General features: G+C 32.1%; 1 protein-coding gene across 1 annotated transcript; it reads left to right on the top strand.

Annotated features, from left to right (window-relative positions):
* Positions 1–220: 220 nt before the first annotated feature.
* Positions 221–21,285, top strand: LOC115882772. Its single transcript, XM_030901012.1, has 6 exons — positions 221–435; positions 4,856–5,063; positions 5,153–5,338; positions 10,817–11,057; positions 13,597–13,766; positions 20,953–21,285. The coding sequence occupies exons 1-6, from the start codon at positions 256–258 to the stop codon at positions 21,174–21,176; spliced, it is 1,209 nt and encodes a 402-aa protein (XP_030756872.1). The 5' UTR covers positions 221–255; the 3' UTR covers positions 21,177–21,285.
* The last annotated feature ends 667 nt before the right edge of the window (positions 21,286–21,952 follow it).

Below are 21,952 nucleotides of genomic sequence, written 5' to 3'. Positions count from 1 at the left end.
ATCATAGTTTTACATTTTTTAAATAAAATTAGAACGACACTGATAAACCGGGATTTAAGTCGGCCATATTTGAGGCCCATCGTGGTGTACCTAAGATTTTTGATATGCTCCTTCCTTAGTCTTCTTATTCAAAGGTTACGAGTGAAAAGTAACTTCACTCTTCAAACTTTGACTTATGTCAATTTATGTAAAAATAATCAATCACTGTCAGAAACTTACTTCATAGTGACAAATATATTTATTTTGTAAAACAATATGGATGATCTACCAGAAACTTACTTGTTTTCCACTTTTGCTCCTGAAGATGAAGAAACTTTTGGAGATGCTGAAGATACAAGTAAACAGGAAGAAACACTAGTACCAAAATCTAAAGAATACTATTATCAAGACTACGATTATGTACGACCGAGACAATCAGATTTCGACAGAAAAGAAGTGAGTAAGAAAAAATAACATTAAAACCAGTGGCGGCTCGTGGTTATTATTGTAGGGAGGTCAATATCTAAAAATATTGCTTCGATTTTTTTTAAGACGCGATCAAATTTAATTGGTTTCTTACAAGGTATTTATACGTTTATTTAAAAGAAAATAAATCTAAAAATAAATACAAATTATGTTAAAATAAAACCTACCCTTACATTTTTAAACAGGTGGTCTAGTGCCATTTCACTAAAAATTCAGTCAATGTTCTTTACACAAATTTTCCACGGTAGGATTTAAAAGACACTTAAATAATAATGTCACAAAAATATAAATACATATATTATACACATACACATTTCTAAAAGTCACATTAATCATTCATTATTTCACATTTTTTTATATTTCAAGTCAATTCTTTCTCTAAACGTTTTTCGAAATATATATTATTATGTTGTCTATTTGAAAATATCTATTCCAGAATCAGTCAACAAGAGTTCACCATTTATCCAGAACCAGAAAATTATGAATTATTACCTACACAAATTTCGCGCTGCATCTCAAACCCTCGGCTACGACAAAGCTACGGCAAATAAAACTATTTTTTTTTCGATATTAAAAATTTAAATATTGATTTATTGACTAAACCAAACATTATACGCCATAAACGATACAAAAACCTAGGTTGTTTTATAATTTGAGTTTTTATAAGGCTGTACTTAAACTGCCGTTAAACAGTAGCTTACTAAAATGCCGTTAATAGGTATGACGTCGTTGATGTGACGCACTTGACGGCTTTATGAAATACCTCGACACTGATAAAAATATAAAAAACAAATATAAATTAGTAAAAATCATCCAACCCCACCAAATAACCAACTAACCAATGAATTAACACCCTCCAAATAGCCACGCTAACCAACCCGCCAAATAACTAAACCAATCCAACCAAAAAGAGTGAAACCAATGCAATAAGATCACGCTATAAGCAAAAAAAAATATAAAAAGTCTTGGTCAGCGTGAGATTTGAACCACGGACCATTCGCTTACGAAGCGACAGCCTCAGCCACTGACCCACAGGTGCTCTTGCAAAATGCTTAAGGCTAGGCATTACTTTCCGCCGACATGAACTACGTCACAATATATATTAACGGTATTTTAGCAGGCTACCGTTTAACGGCTGTTTAAGTACATCGTTTTTATAAACACCCAAACTGCCCAAACGGCGAAATTTTTCCAGCGATATGACTGAAATACTGTAATATATTTATATAGAAATAATGTACTCGATATGTCTTAATGAACTATATTGATTCTCAACTAATACAATAATAACTCGCTGGTTTCTAGACAAAGACAAAAACCGCCACTTTTTATAACGTCTGCCAGTAAACTACCAAATACAAGTGTATATAAAGTTGCCTACCTTATTTTATGAATGACGCGGTCAATGGCCAATGTATATTTTTATTTTGCACGACAATTTGACGTCACATGTATCGTTGGTCGCCTAAAACTCACTAAAAAAGAGAAAAAACAAAAAATTCACAACCAAAAAAGGCAAAAAAGGCTAACCAAAGCAACCAAAACTCCTTCGTGCAACTTTGTGTCGATAGACGGTCAATTTTTATTCGCAAGAGCGTCGGCTACTATCAAATTTTCGCCACTGAACGTCAAACTGTCGTGCAAAATAAAATTATGCATGGTCAATATAAACTATATCTATCGCACCTAACCCATTATAATTTTCTATACGTAGTATACCTTACCTTGTTGGCGTCACGAGCCGCGGCACTTTTAGTTTAATACGTATAAAACATTGCGGGAACGAGGGACAAAATGAAATTTTGACCGGCAGTAGAAAAAATTGGTAAAATAAAATGTTCTCAAGCGAAAATTGAATAAATTGGGAATAGTTTTGAATATTTTAGGATGGAGAAAAAGTGATTTACAAAAAGTATAATTTAAATAAGTTTTTCTAAATTTATCCTGATTTTTTTTTGGGGGGCATTGACCATTTGATCTCATGGTTAAGCCGCCACTGATTAAAACTAAAAATAATTAATTTATACATTCTTACAATAAATACAAAGGGCAACGGCCCAGCTACGTCGAAACACCGGTTCTCATTAGAACACCGAAGTTAAGCGACGTAAGGCGATGCTAGTGGATGGACGGGTGACCGGTTCGAAACTTTGCATCGTGTTGTTGTCCAAAAGGGAAAAGTGTAAAATCTATTGATACACACTGCTCATTCACGCCGGTTCAAGGCCTGATGAGATCGGATATCTCGTGAGTAAAAGTTAATTTAGACAATTCCTAAGTCGGTAGGCCACTGACCATGATATGGCCAAGGGCCGCGGTTCGGATTCCGCGTAAACAAGTAGGTCTCGTCCAGTTTAGCCATTGCAGCAGAAAGGAGACGTTAACTTGAACCTCAAAAAAAAAGCAATAAATACAAACTCTACTATATCGACTCTGACAATAATCTCTAAGCACCACTATAACATTGTGGTCAGTGTATCATTATTCTCATTTCAGTGCTATTAGTTTAACTAGCTTCCCAAGTAGCATTTTTAGACACAAAATCGAAACAAAATCTCTGCTGAGAAACATTGCGAAAGAGTTTCTTCATATTTTGGATACATGTGTTTCGTAACATAAAGGGAAATTAAAACAACTTTCGTTGCACGTCATCAATGACACCATGCGTCGTCTTATGGAGTTTGCTGGTGGTCGTATTGTGATGTGCAACCAAAGTTATTTTAATTTCCCTTCGCAACATTTTACCAAAATATGGTTTCGATACATAAGCTATAACAATAAATATCTTTAGTGTGGCAAATTTTTCGAAACTTTTAAGAAACAGATGTGGCTCACATTTACAAAGATTTCGTACCCGTTTTGTGCTTGAAAAGTTTCCATAATTTATTTGATATTCTGTCAAATATGAGAACATAACCTTACTTTTTTGTTTGGATTTTCTTTTGCAGTTTTCGCATTTAAGCATTCTTCAAGTTTTTATGCTATAATTAAAAAAGCAGAAGGTGAGTACATATAGTGAGTACAAATACAGATATTTTTCTTATGCGATTTTATTATTTATTATAGGCATTACAGAGATGATTTGTTTTAGGTATAAATGTAATAACAGCCACTACCCATACCCAACAGGAGACCGAAGAAAAATGTTACCAGCAAACTTTTTTTTCTCTTTTTTCCACAATGGAATAAATGTTTTTATGTTTTAATTGTGTTATAATAAAAATGTTTTAATTATTTTGACTAGAAGTTTTGATTGGCATTGTTGACAGGTGACTAGATCGAAATTTCTACACAGATAGCGCTAAATCGAAACATTTTGTAAACAAGGTTTCCATTTATTGTCGATTCATTTTCGAAACACGAGTTTCTCTATTTTTAGACAGAGATATGATATAATATAGATGATATGGGTCTGACTCCATGTCAATTTTATAAAATATTGAATTAAAATTCCGCCATGTTGGCTAGTTATAGCGATTTTAACTGAAAATATATGTTTTTATCGGCTGTTGAGCTTTTGAACTCATAAAAACGCGTTCTCGGAAAAATATAAATCTATATTTCAAACAAAAATATTTTGTACCAACAAATTATCATAATTAGTAGGGGCAATAAAAGTATGACAGTACATTATTAAATTAAAGGATGAATTTTGCCAGACATTTTTTGTGCGCGAAAACCCAAAAACAAAGATCCTAATTGTTGTTGATGGTTGTTTTAATTTTGGAATTCACACACAGACACAGACTATTTTAGTTTGGTATTTTATTTCTTCACATTTAGAAAAAGTGGCTGCTGAAAACGGGAACATCTTCGACACAAATTGCGGAAAATGTTTCGAAACATTTCCTCTAAAAGTTTTGATCCGCATCGAAACATTTCCAGAAACGGCTAGTATCACCACATTGGAAATACATGTAACAAAGCCATATAAAATATATAGGTTTCGAAAATGTTTCCTATTTGTAACATACCGTTTCTATTTTGTGTCAAGAAACAGAGACACGATTATTCCTTTAGAAACAGTGGCTGCTGAAAACGGGAACGTCTTGGACACAAATTGCAGAAAATGTTTCGAAACATTTCCTCTAAAAGTTTTGATTCCGCATCGAAACATTTCAAGTAACGGCTATAGTGCCACTATATTGGAAACACATGTAACAAAGCCATATAAAATATATAGATTTCGAAAATGTTTCCTATTTCTTACATACCGTTTCCATTTTGTGTCAAGAAGTAGAGAGAGACACGATTATTAGAAACATTATCTAAAATGTGTCCAAAAATGCTACTTGGTTTGAATAATATGCTTTTACTGACAAAAGAGACAGCAAAGATTCATTTAAAAGTAAAAACAATTACTTTAAATACATATTTTCTTCCTCTGTAGGTTAAAGGTACTAAGTTATTTGAAGACAAAAACGTTGACCAGGAGCAAGTCGGTGAAGACATGGATGAACCAAAACTACATAAAGATGCTTCAATTTTGGTCACTGGTTTCGGAATGAGAAACGTTGATTCTTTTCAAAGATTGGTGAACATGTCACAGGAAGAACGAAAAAAATGGGAATTGAGGAAGTTATGGAGAGACGAAAACAGTAGGTTCAAAACGTAGAAAGTTAATTTTGTTTGTTTTAAATGAATTCAGATATTGCTATCTTCATTCTTTACTTGGTTTTTGTTTTAGTTCGATTGTCTATATTGAGAGAGAAAGAAAGAAAGGAGAAAGTCGAACTAGCTGCTGAACTTGGTACTTTAACGGTATCAACAGATGACCAGTCGCCTAGATCAACCAGTGATTTGCTGACTCAAACTGATTCATCGCTCACCGACAAACTTCACGGAAGCAAGAAACAATTGGATTATTTGCTAGGTAAAACATTTCTTGAGAGAGAAAAATATGTTTATCCAACAGCCACTACTTATACAGACATTACTCACATATATACAGGGTTCGAAATTGGTCTGTTTTAACAGAGAAAACCTATTTCCTGACTAGATAGAGCAAAACCGACATAGATGTCATGGGCTCGATTTCTCAGAAACGTTTGATGGCGTCAGCACTGCCAACTGAGATACGGGGTCTTTTTGAATTTTTTACCATTTTGAAAATTGTCCATAACTTTTTTATTTTGCGGAATAATAAAATTCTGTAAAAATGTTATTAAGGCAGTTTTTTAGGCACAATCCAGTGGCGTAGTCAGTTTTTTTCTATGCTTGCTCTTTTTGTCAGAAATAATAAAAAAATATAATTTTATAAATAGAAATCGTAGTTGGCTATGAACTTAAAAAAATGCTGGCGTTTTACCCTTTCCAATGATCTAAAGTTATAGACATCTATTTCTAAGAATAAGAGAAATATGTTTTTGATGTTTATATCAAAGCGGGCTTTGAGTTTTGTGTTGACCTATTTGCCTAATTATTTTTTATCACAATTTAATATTCTATATTATTATCTATCTGCAAATTAAAGACTTTTGAAAAGGCAAATTAATATTCTATATTAGTATTAGTAATTACAATTGAAATCGATACAATAAACAAAGAATAAAACTAAAAAAAAGTATTTTTTGAGTGACGAATAGAGTTTTCGAAAAAAATCATCAAAGATGTTCAAACTGAGCACCCCCTTGTTGAATACACAATAAACATCTTTTGTGCACAGAGTTACAACAATTTATTAGGCAAACTGGTGTAATAAGTCCAAAAGCTTGCCTAGTAGCCTTCTGCACTGATAAAAAAGATATACTTGAACTAAAGTCGTCATCGTTCTTGAAAAAAAAATTTAGTGGCAAGAGAATTTATTTTAGCGTAAAAGAAAATATTTTGCCTGAAGAAAAACTCTCTTAACTCAAGAAAACTGGTTCTCTTGAAAAATTCGAAAATTTCTCTTGAATCTATTTTCATTTAACCAAGTGCAAGTTACTTTGTTTTAAGATAATAAGAAAAACACGCTACGAAGTACTTCATTCAAGAAACATGGCCATTTTTCCAATAGCTAAATACTCTTTTGATGAAAAATACTAACGACACGCGAAGACGATGACGAAGGACGGTATATACAATCAGTCGGCAGTCCGATCAGTCGTACATCATAGTACGCACGGGTTTTGTTGCTTGGAATTTTCTATTTGGAATTTTGCATAATTTGGTTTTTAAACGCATATCGTATAACAAATTAGTGATCGTTATTAACATGCATTTGTCATTAGGACAAATTTTAGGATATATGGATTCTTTAAAGGAGTTTCTGATAAAATGGAAATTAGAGCATTTATTTGCTATATTTGAAGATAAGAGACATTTACCTATTGCACCTGTATAGATAATGCATGTGTGACTATAGATAGAATAAGAATATAGGTATCGATTGTTTTATGCAAATAATTACAAAAATTTTAGAATTTCAAGTCGTCGTATAAAAAATTTCAAAATGTGACCAAAGCTTATAATTTTAATAATTTATTTGCTTTACTTTGATTAATCGTGATGTAACATTTCTTTGTATTTGTAGAGTGATGAACCACCCCAAAAAATACCAAGGAGTGAAGAAGCAGAAATAACTACTATCGAGGAAAATAATATCACTTTACTTACTACAGACCAGGAAAACCTAAATTTATCAGAAAATAATATACCTCGTAATATGCCTGTATATGATGTATAGACTTCTCTTAGATCAAAATAAATTTTAGTTAAGTCAATATTATTCGCTATTGGTTCAAGAAAACTGTCTCTTTAATAAAGAAATGTCCCTTTTCAATCAAGAATTTTTGCATGAATCAAAGAGACTATTGTTCTTGTAGCAAGAACTTCTTTGCATATTCATTTTGGGTCAAGAGTTCTTGGTTTACTTTGGACAGATAGAAAAGTTTACTTTGGACAGGTAGAAGAGTTTACTTTGGACAGATATATTCTTCTATTCTCTAAAGTAATTTTTTAAAGCTTATGAAAAGATAGTTAATGCTTTGGGCAAAGAAACGTCGTTCTTGGCCCTATTGAAAAGCGCTAATCTTTTGGGTCAAAGTCATATTCATTTCGACTGAGAGATCCTTTTTTTCAGTGTGTAATTCTTCTCTTGTCCCAATGATTCTTCCCTTATATATAAGGCCTTTTAATTTCCTCCATAAGAAAAGCCAAAAGGAGTTACATCACAGGACCTAGCAGGCCAAGATATGGGATCCGTTGTTCCAATCCAATTCTCTCTAAATTCTCCATTTAATAGTGCAGTTGTAACCCTGGCTTTTTAATTGTAAATGGTAATACTAATATTGAACGTTGATTTACCTTTTCAAAAGTCTTTAATTATGCAAATAAATAATGGCATAGAATATTAAATTGTGATAAAAAATAATTAGGCAACTATAGATCAACACAGAATCAAGGCCCACTTCGATACAAAGATAAAAAACGTAATATTTCTCTCATTTTTAGAAATAGATACACATAACTATATATCGTTGGAAAGTGTTAAACGCCAGCATTTTTTTAAGGTCATAGCCAACTATGATTTCCATTTAAAAAATTATTATATTATTTTTTATTATTTCTGACTAAAAAAACAAGTACAGAAAAAACTGACTACGCCACTGGATTGTGCTTAAAAAAGTGCCGTAAAAACGTTTTTACAGAATTTTATTATTGCGGGAAATACAAAAGTTATGAGCAATTTTCCAAATTCAAAAAAATTCAAAAAGACTCCGTATATCGGTTGGCAGTGAAAATATGAACAGGCGGTTTAGGCCATTAAACGTTTCTCAGAAATCGAGCCCATGACATCTTATTGGTTTTGCTCTATCTAGTCAGGAAATAGTTTTTTTCTGTTAAAACAGACCAATTTCGACCACCCTGTACATGCATATAAAATAAATAGTAATACACGCATGAGTTTTTGAAGTTATAACAAACTAGTGTGTTATAACAGTATATATATAGCCTTGTTATAGCTTCAAAGCCACACCATTTTATAGAAATTTCATAGATACTTTTCTGGCAGTATTTGTGCTGTAGCCGCCTCTGCCTGGTTAATAATTTCTTGCGGAAGATCTTCCTGAATCATTTTTCTTTAAAATCTGACTTGCAGGTTGATAATTCACTATTTTATCGTTAAAAAATCGCGATTTTTCTAAACGACATCTTAATGTCAGTGCTGTTTATTATTTACAAAAATCGAAACGTACATTGCATAGTAACATAAACGCACCCTGATAATTTATTAATCCGCATCAATGAAAGCAGAACTGGTAGATCCTTTTAAATCAATTATTCTTTAGAGATTGGACATGAAGCAGTTCTGCTGTTGGATAAAATTTTGTATGGCACTCGCATGTTATAACATACCGGGTGTTGCATCGTCGAGCGGGACATAGGAAATTCCATGTAAATTTTAATGGGGTCAATTATTGGCTTCCCTAATTATTTTAGAGAATAATTCTATTTAGGTTTATTGAAGAGCATTAAAACCCACATTCAAAAGAATAACTTTAGATATTTTTGATTAACCCGTTTACGAGTTATCGCCGATTTCTTTTTAAATATTTCTCCTTTCTTATGGCCCTGTATTTACTTATGAGCACCAGTCAAGGTAAAAGATAACTGTCAAATGAAGTTGTAATTGCAGAAATTTATCTATTTAATGCTTTATTATTATTATTAAAAACTCATAACTACATCGAAAATATTAGCCATGAATTACACTACCGAAGAAAAAGTATTGATGATTAAATGGTATTATCAAAGAAATAGTTATCAAAAGGTGTCGGACATGTTTGCTACTCTGTATCCGAATAGACCGATACCTGGAAAATCTACAATCGCACGGAATTTCCAGAGATTTGAGACCAAAGGTACTCTAATAAATAACTGCAGATGTGAAGCAAGGCAGAAACAGAGAGAAAATGCAAGAAATGATACCGACTTGGAAGTTTTATTGTGCGTGGAAGAGAACGATGGAAAGATCAGCACAATGATGGAAACTTGAGGATGATATAGGAATAGATCACACTACAGCGTTTCGAATTTTGAAACGACTTAAATACTATTTCTTCAAATATGAAAAGCACCAAGAACTGGGGACGAAATACGGCGGCAGGCGTTTTGTTTTGATATGATGGAAAGAGCAAACACGGATAGCGAATTTTTAAAAAACATATGTTTCAGTGACGAATGCACGTTTACCTTAAATAATGAACCCAATGTTCAAAATTATCGATATTGGAATAAAGAAAACCAACACAGGTTTGTCGAAACAAGGACGCAATATTCACAGAAAGTAAATGTTTGGGCAGGGATATTTGGACACAATATTATCGGGCTATTATTTCTTACGCGAAATTTAAATGCAGAATATTATTTGGAACTACTCGAAAACCATATTTTACCTGCTTTACATGATGCCGCTAGGGAAAATCAGGAAGTTTGGTACCAAATGGATGGCTGCCCGGCACATAGTACCCTGGCTGTTCGGGAATATTTAGACAATACTTTTAACGGAAACGTTATTGGCCTAAATCATACCGGAAATTGGCCAGCAAGGTCTCCTGATATTTCGCCAAATGATTTCTTTCTCTGGGGCCATTTAAAAAACAGAATATACAAGGATAAAAAATACCCAAATCTAGACGAGTTAAAAAAATGCTATTTCTGCCGAATGTAATAGAATTTCACTTTACCAACTAGCGAATGTAAGAAGAGAATTTTATGATCGCCTTGGTTATTGTTTAGCAGTCGATGGAGGAATATTTGAACATCTTAAATCCTAAAGTTCTAACAATTTAATAGTACCTAAATTAATAAGTTATTGATTATTGTAATAATACTATAATTAACCTTGTAATTGATTACTTTGTTTTACTTTAATTCATATTAATTTGTATTTATAAATACATCTTTAAGATTTCCGATGTAGGAATGAGTTTTCAATAATAATAAAGCACTAAATAGGTAAATTTCTGAAATGACAACTTCATTTGACAGTTCTCTTTTACCTTGACTGGTGCTCATAAGTAAATAATATAGTAAATTAAATATTTCTCCTTTTTTATGGCCCTGTACATAAAAAAGGAGAAATATTTAAAAAGAAATCGGCGATAACTCGTAAACGAGCTAATCAAAAATTTCTAAAGTTATTCTTTTGAATGTGGGTTTTAGTGCTCTTTAATAAACCTAAATAGAATTATTCTCTAAAATAATTAGGGAAGCCAATAATTGACCCCATTAAAATTTACATGGGATTTCCTATGTCCCGTCCGACGATGCAACCCGGTATGGGTCACTTGAGCAAATTAGAAATTAATTAAAAAAGGATAATTAAGGATAATGTCAGACCATAAAGACATTCGTTTTTTTGTAGGTATAGACAGTGCTGCTGAAGAAGAATTATCGGTGAAATCTGAATACAAAATTGGAGAAGCGGAATCAGTAGACGCTTTCAAGTATTCTACCTCTAAGTCGATAAGAGAGTCTCAGCAATATCTGAGATCGCACAGAATTTTCGAATTTTTTCAGTTTATTGTTGCGCATTTGTTGAGCGCCAAGGCTGATAATCCTATTGAGTTTATTTTGAAGCTGATCAATCAGTGCTTGTTATACAGGTAAAATGTGAATATTAAAACTTTGTTACGTAGATTTATTAAGGTCTTTGAATAAAAAGATTAAGGAAGAAGCATATCAAAAATCTTAGATCTAACACGACGGACCCGTAAAATGGCCAACTTAAATTACGGTTTATCAGAGCCGTTTTAATTTTATTCAAAACGTGTAAAAATATGATATACGGTAGACTAAATAATTTGTTGTTTTATTTTACGTTGTCAATAAATGTTGGTAGTTATTAAAAGTTCTATAAAAATATATAATTCTAATAAAAATAGATAAGTTATAATAATTATTTTTTATTAACACAAACATCCGATACGATACTGTAGCAGGTAAGTCAAATTGACGTATCTAAATTCTTTGACATCTAATCTTTGACAAGTAGTAAATAAAAGCAAAAATGCAAGAAAAAATAAGGAAAAAATATATAATTAGTCAATTTTAAGTGAATTTCTCATAAATGATCGGTTTACTACAGGTATGTTTATTACAATGAAAAAAATATTGTTCATAATATGAATGAACATTGACTGTTGTTTCATTGGGACAATAATTTTTTTCATTAATATAATGATTTGTTAATCATAGATCGATGTCCGATTTATTAATACTATGAATCTAATTTCATCAATATAATGAAAACCTGGTTATTAAATTAATGTAAGATTTTCATTAATATAATGAACGCGTTCATTGTCTCAATAAACGCTTTCTTTATTTTAGTGCTGAAACTTTAATAAACACGTATTCATTATATTAATGTACTAAATCATTGATTGATGAGTTGTACATTGTGACAATGAACAATGTTATTAATACAACGAACACACTACATTATATTAATGTACGCAGTTATTAATATCATGAATAAAATATTAGGGCTTAAATGTCCGCCATGTTGATCGGTTACTTTGGCACTTTAATAACGTCTGTGTGGTTGAGTTATTCAGTGAGGCTTTAGTTTCATTAGAGCGGTAAGTGTTCCCTTCAATATTTTAAATATTTTAAATAAAAGTCCTATCGTATTGTAGTTAATTTGTTGCGTTGTCAAATCAAATTCCGCTGTGTGAGATTTCTGGTGTGGGTATTCATTAAAACAGCGGTTTCCAAATATGTTTCAGAAGATAAAACACAAAAAGAAGAAAAATATAGTAACAAGTCGAGGCATGGAACTGATTATGGTAAATTCGAATGTTCTTTTAATATTTAGCATTTTAATTATTTTGATATAGGTCTTTTAGAACCGGAAGAAGATGTTGAGACCTGCCTTTAAGCCCTCAAATTCGACAATTTAACATCGGACCCACTTGATGCGACTTGGAAAGCCTGTTGCAAATTCGTCTAGACGTTATCAAGTCTAAGGATACAGCTAATATAATGAAGAAATGGTCTTTTTATAGAAATCCCTCAGGATATCGACTGGTAAATTAATTTTCTTATTATAATTTACCCTCAAATTAATAATAACATTACTATTCTCTTCGTCGATTCGATTTTTTAAATTTTTATTTGTATATTATGCTATATCGAGTTTAATAAATTATTATTAGTTTATTGCACTTGTTTTTTTATTAATAATCCCTAATGGAAAAATTTACTGTGCTCGTAAGTAAGTCGGCACTATTAGTAATTTTGTTACCTTTGTAGCTAAGGGCTTGTTCAAATGGAAATCTATTTATAGTAGAATTATTTCAGGTAGTTGGCTGGGAAATGACTATGAATGACATTTCATATCAATGACAGCGATCTTCATCATCGATTATACGGTGTACCAAGTGTATCAAGAGTTACTAATAGTGTCGACTTTTAAATGTATAACTAAATAGGTTATGAAATTATTTCATTGTATTAATGATAACGGTTCATTAATATAACGATTCAGGTACATAATATTAATGAAATCTGTTTATTGTACCAATGAATGTGTTCTTCAAATTAATGAACACTGTTCATTGATTTAATGAACTTAAAGTTCATAGAGTTAATGAATTACTTTTCATTGTGCCAATGAAATCGTTCATCGGCCCAAAATTAATGATTTAATTCATTATATTAATGAACTTTTTCATTATATTTATGTCGACTTTTGGTTCAGTGTATTACTAGTGAAAGTTATTTCATTATCTCCCTCGATTTATGACCGAGATCTACCGCACGCTACACAACCAACTAATTTACAGTCTTTTTCGACAAATTGCAATAGTGCCACTGTTAATTTAAGTTCTGTCACAATTTCCTTCTAGATTTACTACCTTTAAACAATATCAGTATGAGAATAAATAATAAATAACAAAAATAAGCTCAGCAAAGACTGACAAACCCACAAAAATCATCAAACCCATATAAATCATCAAACAGGACTGTCAAGACACCCCACCCTAGGGCTCTCTTTTTGCCTACTATGCATGAATACATGGATCGCATATATACTCTTTCTTTAATCTTTTTATTCAAAGAATAAGGTTGTAATCGCTAGCACCAAAACAATTAAAAAATTAAATGTTACACTATTAATGTTTTTTATAAATATTTTAGATCGGGTATGAGTAATCCTCCTTTATTATTTGACAAGAAGCACATTCACCAGTTGTTCCATTTGATGGATCGCATGAAATCGGGATTTGTGGAACCAGCTCAATACGTTACTGCGATGCAAACTCTGGCTATTTGTACATTTAACGAACATCCTGAATATTCAGAGGAAGGTATAATATAACTGTCACTAAACCAGTACTGCTTTCTATTAATTATTTTGTCACCAGGCCTTTATATCCTGAGTTGATTTGAGATTGTATATTGGAGATGGGAGAGTAGATGTTAAACACTGTGACTTAAGGATCTATTATGTCCCCCTTTCTTGAGTTATAACTACAGTCTCAGGGCTTTAATAAAAGCCAGTATTTGCAGAGGTTTTGCAGAGGTTAGTTCTCCATCTCCGATATCAGTCGTACCAAAGTTTATAACATGAATGGTTTTCGTCTCGGCACATGCAGTGATGAGGCGTTCTAGTGTTTCCCTATTTTCAGCACAGAATCTGCATTCACTGTTGTTTCTCAGCTTTAGTCTACTAAAGAATTCATTGAGGAGAGAGTAATAGGTTAGATAGATATAGTAAGAGTAAGGTCGCGGCGATTAACCCACCCCCCATTCCCATTAATCCTCCCAATTATGGGATGAAAGGGTGTATACCCTCGGAGGAAGAACATTTGTTGTCCAGAGGAGGTTGGGAAATACCCTGACCCCATATAACAGATAAATCCTCATGTATGGTGAGTTATAACTCAAGAAAAGGGGACACTATAGATCGGTGCAATAAGTCGCGATGATTAACCCACCTCACACTCATTCTATATTCTACAACCCCCACCCATTCATTCTACATTCTCACATTTTCAATGTTTATTTATCTTTTATACAGGGTTCTACAAATTCGGGGTACGATCATTGGTGTCTCGGAAACAAGTTGGGCCTTGGGATGTTCACCAAGATACCATCAAAAAAGTTTTAAAAATTTCAAGGATTACTGAGCTTTTTGGATAAAACAGATTTTTTTTGGAAATCAATTTTATTTTTTCTACCTTTTAGAAAATCAAAAAACTAATTGTACAGCTGGTTTGGTTTGGTTTGGTCTGGTTTGGTATGGTTTGGTATTGAATCGTATTGGTTTGGTTTGGTCTGGTTTGGTATGGTTTGGTATTGAATCGTATTCAATAAAATTGAATACGATTTAAAACATATTTTTATTATTTCGGGCAGTATTTGCCAAATTTTTATTACTATGATACCAGTCCTCCATTTCTTTACTCATGTCATGCGGACATTCTGAAACGTTTATTTGCCACTTTGTCAAAAGCAATGTTGTTGTATTCAATGTCACAATAACCTTAACATGCCAAAATACTTGACACTTAAATATACACTGCTCAAATATTCGAAAAAAATGTGTAAAGAGTCGTATTCATTTTTTTTTGGAACCAGCTGTACATTCTCACAGCCACTTTATTATGGCTATCTGATAGTATTTTTAGATTTTCAAATTAGCTGATAATTTCTGACATACAGATATCAAGTTAATTTTTTTAAACAGGGACCTGCATTTTTTATTTCAGGATTTGGAAGATCTCGGTCTCCCGAGTGCAATGATCTGCTACACTTTATACTTTTTTTTTGTTTTGGGTACCTTAACAACAATAAAACTATTTAATTATTATTTAAAATAATGTCAAGTCTGACTCTGGTTTTTAAATAATTTAATCTGATTATATTCATATTCACCGATATTGATCACCGCTAATTAACATTGAATTAGGAAAATCCAGCCAATTGAAAGATTCAAATAAATAACATCCAGGTCAGCAATTTAAAGATATTATTTTTAATTTTTTTTATTGTGAATTTGAAATCTTTGTGTACGATCTAATAATATGCATCATATTAATCGTAGTTATTATAAATAAATGAACTTCTACAAATTAGTTTCTAATGCTACATGTTCGAAAGGGTTTCCACCCTCCCTATTGTACCAATTTATTTTTTATTCAATTTTATTTATAGCTCTTTGAACAGATTTCTTCTTATACTTCCAGATGCATTTTGTACTCTTTATTTGCAAATGTTGAGATGTATTGATTTCACTTTTACAAATGACGTAGTAAGCACACACCCCCCCCCCTTTCGCCCTTGGTGACAGGAACTTTGCTGTCCATTATACTGCTCTACCCTCTACCGTTTCCAATTCATCTTCCGGGGAAATCATTTGATTATTTATATGATATTATATTTATATTATTTATTTTATATTATTCTTTATTATTTTATCGGATTTGATTTTTCTTATTCAATGATTTACCCCGCGTCATTGTTGAAAGCTCAGGTTTGAAAGCTAATCAATATTGTAACAATGAATAGATTAAATTAAAAAAAAAACAGAGCCGGACTTGAAATTAGTTAAAATAAATTGTGTTCAAATGTGTAAAACAAAAAAAAAATATGTTAAGTGTGGCATACCCTTGTATTCAGGTGGACCGAGTTCATCTTGGTGAACATCCCAAAGCGTAACTTTGTCTCTATTTAATCATATTCATATCTATAGTCTGTCCAGCGAGAAGATCCTTGACAGTGATAGATGTTTCTGTCATTTTAATTTCAAAGTAGTTTATTGTATTTTACAAAGAAATAAGTTGGTACAAGTTGAACGCATAGGAGGAAATTGACAAGTGAAAAATTTGACTGACAAGTGATTACTTCAAAATATTGTAAAAAAACTGTATAAAACTGAAAAAATATAATCGAGTTATTTTATTTAATAAAAAACGGTATGTGTTAATACAAAACAAACAAGAACAAGACACCACATACCAAAAAAATATGAAAAAGAACTATTTCTTACTTTCAAGCTTTATGAAACTTCCCGCATTTATGATTATATTTAACAATACAACTTATGTTCAAATACAAATTTGTAATATTCCACAGGAATAAATAAAACAACATAAATAAAACAAACTATTTCATTAATAATAACACTTACCAAATTTTATACCTCAAAGGTTGATTAATTAACTTTAATCTTAATTTTTTTAAACCAGTAACTTTTGACATTATTTTTCTGCAGTACTAAAATCCATGATTTACCTATCGTGTGATTTCGATATTTACAGCTACTCCAGTTTTTAGTATGTGTTTAGTATGGTCCTTCTACCATATTCGAGATGCACTTATCTACGAGATGGTATACGAACTTTATTGATGGTAAATTTATTGGTGTATAAGACTTTCTGCCTGGGCAGCGAGTATTAACCATAAACCGTGCTCTGGGTCTACATTTAATTTTCACTCGATTTTTCCTCCACTTGACTTCAAAAGACACAAAATACACGTAATAACACGAATCAATGAGCATCATTTTCCAAAACGCAGGGTATTTGACAAAAGTTCAAAAGTTGACACAAAATTATAACCTATAATTTGGCAAGACTTTGACAAGCGTCAAAAATCTAAAGGCGAGTTCATACACATCGGCGTCCGTTTGTCGTTCATCGTTCCGTCGAACCAATAAAATTGAAATACGATCTGTCATTTTTGAAATAAACCAATAAAACTGGTTAAAAACAACAAGAGACGACGTATGACGGATTTATATTTAAACCCATCCATAGTTAACTTAAAAATTATTAGAAACTTTTTTTTAGTAAAATAAATAGATTGGTATGGGACGTCATCTGCTTTTTTTCTGTCATCGTCTGTCGAAATCTTACCTGAGAAAAAAAAACAGAGTATATTACGGTTACCGAGATACCAATGCTCGTAAAATTTGAAGCACCCTGTATATGTCTATGGCTGTAATATTTTAGTATAAATTTTGCGTTAGAAAGTTGTAAAACCATAGAAAAGTGTAATATTTTAAACCAATTAAATTAGCACCTATAAATTACCGGATTCTTAAATATTCAACATAAAAATTCACTCGCTATCGTAAAACGTTCAGAAAAAAGGTCACGGTAGGAAATCAAATAATTAATGGTCTATAGTAATAATGCCGGGCCAGTTTTAACATAAATAAATTACAATAATTATCATTAATCATCTTCAGCAGGTACTGTGATCAAGGGCGTTGTCTAGGCTGTAAATTACGTTTAATTGGTGTAACTGTATCGCGCTAGTTTAGAACAGCCTTAATAAAATAATTTGTGGGCTGGATGGTTTATAAGTTTATAAACCTAACTTTTGAATCGAATGTTTCAAAAAGAGACTGAGTAGGTTTAACGAAAGCTTTTAAAAAGTGTAGTCAAACGATTTTTGAACCTTTTTTTATGTACCGAGCGTCTTTCAAAAGTTGCTCACCACTACAACTTTTTTATTTTTTCAAACAAAAGAACGCTAGTTGGTATCATGTTGCTATGTTAGTATATGATATAAATCAGGATTGATTGACGTATTGAATTATTTTCGGTCACTTCCTTACAGGATCAAACCATCGGCCCAGTCTTGGTACGGGACTGGTTCAGTACTGTAAAGATCTGGTCCAACTATGCATGCAAGTCTTGGCCCAGCTTTGGGAATAAAATGGAATGATAACATCGTGCCAGGCTTGGTGGTCAAAATCGGGCCAAGCTAGATCACCAATGCTGGGCCGTGCATGATTACCAGAGTTGGGCCAAACTTAATCACCAACACTAGGCCAATTTTGATCCCCAGCATTTGGAATAAAGTTAACACACAAATAATTACATTCATATATTTAGATTAGATTTGAGAAAAGGTATTTAACAGCCGTACACAGGGGGGTGACAGTAAACCGGAAAATTGGAAACAGTTGTGGCGCGGTTCTACCCAGGCAGAAAGCATGGCCTTCTAGACTGTCCTAGACAAAAATCTGAATATTTCTATATGATTATGATTTCTGTCAATTTCTGCTACGGAACATTTTTATGCACGTCGGCGTCCTGTTCTTTTGTCTTTTGTCTGTGTGTCAGCTTCAGCTCCCGAGGCCTCTGGCAAGGTCGGGCGCCATTTTAATTTTTGCCGTTTAGATTTGATTGGAAGTTTGTTTCTGATATTTCGGCTGAAATTTATAAGTACAAAGATGTTTTTTTGATATAAAGTTCCTTGTTAACACTTTAATAAAGTATATATGATATTAATTACATGAAGAAAATGATGAAATCGACGTTTCTGCGTGTAGTAGGTATGGGCCATATTATATGTAAAAATAGGTAACATATTAACTGTTTTATATTTTTTAGCTTTAAACCCAAGGATCTTGGGATATTCTTTGCCAAGGATTTTTCCGTATCTCTACTTTAAAGACTGATCGGTGATTTTGAGCAATTGAAAGCAAGTTATACAAGGTAAAAATTATGATTATTGAACTATTATTAGCCTACATTAATTTTCTACAAGATGAACAGAAATGCGTAATTACATATCACATAGGTACCTATTATGTATTTTCATAGCAATAATGCATGTAGATTATTTTTAAATGTAGTTTTTTAATGTAGTTTTCATGTATGTAGATTATTTTTAAAATACAAATGAGGTATTAGATGTATATGTATCATATTTTTTATTCATTTTATTTTCATTCAAGTCCTGTTTGATTTAATTCACAAAAGTCTTATGTACCTATATTTATGTTTTTACATTTTTTTTGACTCCAGGTTTTGTGTGGGTTCCGGTTGCCTTTTTCCTGCTTCCAGTTATTTAGTTTTATGCCCGTGAAGCTGTGAAAACATTTATTTATCTTCAAGTTTCTGTAAGTCAATGCACTGTTACTTTACTAATTCACTTTAACACAGCATCTCTGATATTATTTAAATATTTGATATTGATACAGTAGTTTATTGGTTTATAGCTCTTTAATTGTGTTGATTTGCATATTTACATTGTTCTAAATTCCAAATAAATAAAATAAAAGATCTAAATTTTCGATAATTTTAAATTTCAATTATCTGCATGTTCATAACGAAAATTTTACTTGAAATATATATAGCAAGTGTGTGGTACTAAACTATTCGTAAAAATGTGCTAATGAGCTGCGTTTTTTCCATTTGGAAAAATTGAGTTATGATGTTGAAAAATACGATTTATCTTTTAACCAGCCAAGAAAAGTCAAGAAAAATATTTGAAGATCAAATCTATTTTTCTTTTTTTCCACTTTTCCACTATAGCTCAAGATATATAAAATACTATTGTTGATTGAAGAAATAAGAAGATGCCGACCTTATGGATGATTTTGTGGCACAAAATCTTTGAATATCGAGATCTAGCTGACGTTACCGTCAGCCTGTTCGAGATTTAGTTTAGCTCTGCGCCGCTACGCGCTGATAGTCTTTTATAGCGCAGCGGAGAAAGAATACTGTGCCGTAGTTCTGCTTCCAGTCGATAGAGTGAGTGGTTGCCCGAAGCAGTGTTGCCAGAACTGCTGATTAATTCTTTAGAGGGGTAGATTTACGGATTTTTGGTACAGTACCTTAATAATACGAATATTCTATCATTAAACAATTTAGTATAATATTATATGATTAAACAAAGAACGGCGTCAGAGTTGGCTTGGAAATAAAGATCGCTGTGTTATCTCATATGTAAAATATTATGGTAATTGTCAATAATCGTCATTATAACTAAACGTCTTTTTTTGATAATTTCGATATATTCAGTACCTATAATTTTTATTTTATTTTGGTGTTTATTCTGTATCTTACACGAATAAATTTTCAATACATAAACGAGGATTTATCATCTAAAGATATTTTCGTCAAACCTATTACAGATATTACACATTTTAATAAGGCAACACTGTCGCTTTCAGTTCTACAACGTCTTCGATATGCCTTCGCTAGCCGAATTAGAGAAAATGAGTGTTTTATGCGTTGGTCGCAGAACGAGTGGAAGCTCCACCGTACAGCACTTGAGACGTAAGTGGAAATAAATCAGCCTTATCATGAATTCGCTCATTAGGTTGCGTATCTTCCCAATTATTTCAATCAACGATACTATTTTTTACGTTCAAGATGTCAAATATTGACATATGATATGCCACTCTACTCAGAATGTCATTTTTTATCAAATAAAGTAAAAAAATACCGAGGGTGCCATTTAAAAATCAAAAGTTGTCGATATCATAGCTGGTGAAAAAGGAGGTGACAGAAATTAATTGAATACGTCAATCAATCCTGATTTATATCATATACTGACATACTAAATCTGTTTTTTATTATCTGAAATAATAAAAAAGGTATAGAGGAAGCTACTTTTGAAAACCACCTCGTATATGTATTTATTTGAAAATAATGGTGAATCAAAAATTCCAATCAACTTATCCCAGCGTTAATTATATTTGGGACACACTGTATATTTTATAATAAAGTAAAATATATTTTAAAACAGGTCTAATATCAGAAGAAACCTTCGTTGAAGAAATATACAATGCTGAGCTTGCCATCTTCGAAGACTTGATTAAGAGAAGATCTTTGAAAAAGAAGGCTCGGAAAGTACCGGAATCTTACGACACCATTTCAGTACCTAGCGCCGATCCTCCATTTTTTATACCTTCCTCAATGTTTAAACTCAGCAAGCATACGCTATCTTCTTCCCGACACAGTGAAGGCTGAAGGAATTATAACAATATACAGGGTGGTCCGAACTGTATTCCAGAAACTTTGGCAGCATACTCTACAAATAAAAAAATGTATAAAAGGTCGTATGTCCTAAAATGCTTAGTTTTGGAGATACAGGGTGGGTTTAGAAAATTCATTTTTATTAAGAATATTTCTAAATAATTTCTCAAGTAACGTCAATATTTAGATGAAAATTGGTGTCTGGAAGTGTTTTGATATGAGAAATTTGATTTTGATGTCAATATGACTCCTTTGTAGAGGGCGCCACCTTAATATTTTTTAACTGGTTTGAAGAGGAATAACTTTTTGGCCGTACCTGTATAAAACCATTGAGTAAAAAAATATACATTCGCGACGTTTTTTACGTAAAAAAGATCTCTTGGTAAAAATCGCTACGAGTAATGGTTCTCGAGATATTTGGAATCGAAATTATCAATACCTCTCATCACTGACAGAAACATGTTGACTAGATAGTTATTAGACTGAAATCATAAATCTGAAATGTTTTGTGTCATCAGTCAAATCAATCATTTTAGTCAAATAACTATGTACTCAACATGTTTATTTTCTGTCAATAATGATATGTATTGACTTTTTCCATTCTAAATATCTTGAGAACGGTTGCTCATTGAGATTTTTACCAAGAGACATTTTTTACGTACAAAGTCAGGGAAATGTATATTTTTTCACTCAGTAGTTTTTTACAGGCACGGACGAAAAGTTATTACTCTTCAAAACAGTTAAAACACATGTAGGTGGCGCCCCCTACA

This window comes from Sitophilus oryzae, unplaced genomic scaffold, assembly GCF_002938485.1.
Source record: "Sitophilus oryzae breed Bouriz unplaced genomic scaffold, Soryzae_2.0 scaffold_179_pilon_pilon, whole genome shotgun sequence".
NCBI lineage: Eukaryota > Metazoa > Arthropoda > Insecta > Coleoptera > Curculionidae > Sitophilus > Sitophilus oryzae.
Note: the sequence above shows the minus strand (reverse complement) of the source record. Positions and strands in the feature narration are given on the sequence as shown.